The 3,637-nt window shown below is 37.2% G+C and overlaps 1 protein-coding gene across 11 annotated transcripts in view; it reads right to left on the reverse strand.

Annotated features, from left to right (window-relative positions):
• KTN1 (kinectin 1) overlaps nt 1-3,637 on the reverse strand; it is a 102,421-nt gene that overhangs the window by 46,757 nt on the left and 52,027 nt on the right. For all 11 annotated transcript variants that reach the window (XM_023763432.1, XM_023763435.1, XM_023763431.1 and 8 more), the window contains exons 19-21: nt 2,856-2,890; nt 908-998; nt 151-219 (exon numbers count right to left, since the gene is read on the reverse strand). In XM_023763432.1, coding sequence (XP_023619200.1) covers nt 151-219; nt 908-998; nt 2,856-2,890 — 195 coding nt within the window. The remainder of the gene's footprint in view (nt 1-150; nt 220-907; nt 999-2,855; nt 2,891-3,637) is intronic.

Below are 3,637 nucleotides of genomic sequence, written 5' to 3' on the forward strand. Positions count from 1 at the left end.
AGTCACTAATCATTCACAAAAAACTACAATTGACAAATTCCACTTTGGAGAAGGAAGGAACAGACAAATAACAGAATGGCTCCATTTGAATGTAACAGGCCTGTCCATTGTTTTAAAGAAAATGGTTGTAGAATCTATTAAATTCCTTACCTGATCATTTTGCTTTGCCTTTAAGTCTTGAACTTCTTTTGTCAAAGATGAGTTTTCTGTTCTTATTGCCTTTTTCAAAGACACATAAGCAGAACATACTTTTATTTTCTGGGGGAAAAAATAGCTTGCTTCAAAATAAACTAGCTTCTCATTTTTCTTTAATTGCTTCTTTTTTTCTCTGGAAGGCCCAGAAATCTCCCTTCTTTCACATGTCTGTCTACAATTCTGTAACTTCTAGAGCTAGCCAAATCGATTTTTAATTCAATTATCCCCAAAAGTATTTCTATTTATGTTTACACAATCACACAACCACATACTATACCACCTGTCACCCTAAACTCAAATACAACTTTTAAGTTATTTCTTCCAGCAACACCACTTATCCTACTCGAGTTCATTAATGATAATCATAAAACAGAACTGCAGTCTCTCCTTTCTCTGGCCTCCAATACTACTTCATGAACTTATGAAGTCTGCTATTACCGCTGGTTATAATTTGAGCATAGATGGAGGTGAGAGAGCATATTTTACAAACCGTAACAATAGAATCTACTTCATTAAGGCAGTGAATGCTATAATCAACCATGCATTTTTGTATTTTTAATAAAATCTTAAATTTAATGAAAGAAAATGATAAATGTAATAAAATGTAGTTAACTCATATGCAGTTTAAAAGCTATGGGAAAAATCTTACACAAATTACAGTGAAACCCCTTCACTGAATAATCACAGGAAAATAAATCTAAAAGTGCTTTACATTCAGTTCCTCTTCTTTAGTGGCCACCTGAATAAGTCCAGTTTCAAGTAATTCTTCCACAGTCTTCAACTTCTCATCTTTTTCTTGAATGCTAAAATTATAAAACATATGTATGAACTATTTTTTAAGGTAAATGAATGATATCATTCCTAAGTATTTTACATGGATTACTCATGTCCATTGTTCCTTATAAAAATTTAATTCTAGAAATGTTTCTGAGACTCTTTGATTAATGTCTAAGGGTACTTCTTCTTTACCAGTAAGTAAAATGTATTCAAGTAATGCATGTTTACATGCTAGCCTAAACAAATAAATCACTGCTACGCATGGCACCCACAAACCTAATGTAATCCCAAATCAATCAATAGCATACCACTATCTTCCACTGTGAAATACAAAAAGAATTTTGAGAACCTTAATTAATACAGTTAACTAGTGTCCCGGTGCATGGATTAGTGAACATAGAAAGTAAATTAATTAGAAGAAATATTTTAATAGCGCTCTTCACCCTTTCTCTATAATACAAGTGTCAACCAAATTCACGATCAACAATGACAGATCGAAACACACGCATGCGATTGGCACCAGCGAGAGCTTTATATGTATCGCGAGTCAACTTAGCCTTTTATATATACAGAATAAATTTGCTTAATTAGATCTGCTTTCTGATTTAGCTAAACTTTTTCCAGCCCAGTGAAGCACCCCAACTTCTCTTTCAGGTAATTGTCAGCAACACAGCAGTAATTATCAACACAAAGCAGATTATTATTGTAGATCACACAGGGAGAACAAAGGGTAAAATGTTTTAACTGCAGCAGTGTTTGACTATATTCTGCACAGTGAGAAAACCTGAAGTCATTTTCAAGGTCCACCATTTCTTACTTCTTTTCAGTCCAGTCAAGTTTCTAAACTTTCTAAATCTCCGTGTTCCAGCTAATGAAAAGAAAATAGGATTCTACCAAGACTCCTATCTACCTACTTCAGGACTTCTGAGGATCAAATGGGATGAGGCACATGAAAACGCTTCACAGACATATGGTTAAAGTGTAAAATGTTTGCAGCTGGCTATAAAGCAAGTCATGTTCCTGGGCTGAAGAAACTCCAAGGAGGCTAGTCACTAGGGAGAGGAAGCCAGGCATTGCTATGTGACATCATTACCCAGCATCAACAGAGGCCATTTCCGGGCTGGACTCAGCTGGGCTGTGGGCCACATTTTGCGCCACGGGGACTTGGCAGCATTGGCTGCGATTTGGTAGGGTGTCCCTCCGGGGTGGTGGCAGGGCCTGGGTCCCACTTGGGAGAAACCGAGTGTTGGTTTGTCGGCACCAGGTCCATGGTGCCGTTTATTTTTAAATGGCCAGTGCGCGTCATGGCAGCTCCTTCATTGAGCTTCTGCCCCCTGGTGGTCAGTGCACATCATAGCTACCAGTGAGACGGACACTTAGCCATATATATATATAAATATATATACGATAAATGTATATTGTATATTGTTAATGGAATATGTATAATGAAAATGCTGTGTGTGTGTGTATATGTGTGTGTGTGTGTGTGTGTATATATATATATATATATATAGTGCATGAAAATTCGTGCACTGGGGGGTGGGGGGGGGGTCCCTCAGCTGCCTGCCCCTCTCACAGTCCGGAGCCTCAGGGGATGTGGGGCCTAAGTCGCAGTCTGGCCTCCCTCTGCAGGAGGCAACCAGGCCGATCAGGGGAAAGGCAATGCCCCCATCACCCTGCTGCTGCTGCCACTGCTGGCTGCTGCGGCTGCCGGCCCTCCTCGGCCCTCGCAGCCGCTGCGGCTTTGTCCAGAAGGATGTCCGGAAGACGACTGGTCTATCCGATCTAATTAGCATATTACCCTTTTATTAGTATAGATAATTGTTATCTCAAATTTGGTAGAAGTGAGTCATTAAAATATCTAAAGAAAATTTTAAACTCACCATTTTTCCATTTGTTCCACAACATCTTTATTAGGCTAAAATAAAAATCACCAAAGAGTTTAATTCACCAACTTTGTATGAGGTAAAACTTGTTTAAACATTGAAATAGGATTCTATAAAAATTGTTTTAATTACATTCAAAATTTAGTAAGATGATCCATATTTGAAGACTGCTAATAATTAAATAATTTACAAACACAATACAAAAGAGAAGCAGATACACAAGACAGAAAAACATGAAATATAAAATGGGCTAGTAAAGTGAGTTAGTATGTTAATAATTCTTTAATTACTACAAAAGAAAATCTTAAGGATAAGAAGGGAATGTGCCTTAGTTCCTTTTCATCAATTAATTCAGTTCTTCATATATTAAAAAAAAAAAAAAATCAAAGGTTCTAAGGCCAGGAAGGAGGCTTTGTTCTTTCTTTTTATAAATGGGTTTTTTTAAAACACTTAAGGTATAACATTTATATAGGCAAGTTCAAAGCTCCTATGTACAACTCAAGAATTTTTTAAAATGTAGATGGTTATATAACTACCCTCCAGACCAATATATAGAACTAGTTATAAATTGCAGAAGCAACATATGAACATATCCTCCTTGTAAATCATTAAAACATGACATGTAGTCCTGGCTAGTGTGGCTCAGTTGGCTGAATATCAACCCATGCACCAAAAGGTCATGGCTTCGATTCCTGGTCAAGGCACATACCCAGGTTGCAGGTTCAGTCCCAAGTTGAGGTGCTTATAGGAGGCAACCAATTGATGTTTTTCTTTCACAT

The sequence above is a fragment of the Myotis lucifugus genome, unplaced genomic scaffold (assembly GCF_000147115.1).
Source record: "Myotis lucifugus unplaced genomic scaffold, Myoluc2.0 scaffold_284, whole genome shotgun sequence".
Taxonomy (NCBI): Eukaryota; Metazoa; Chordata; class Mammalia; order Chiroptera; family Vespertilionidae; genus Myotis; species Myotis lucifugus.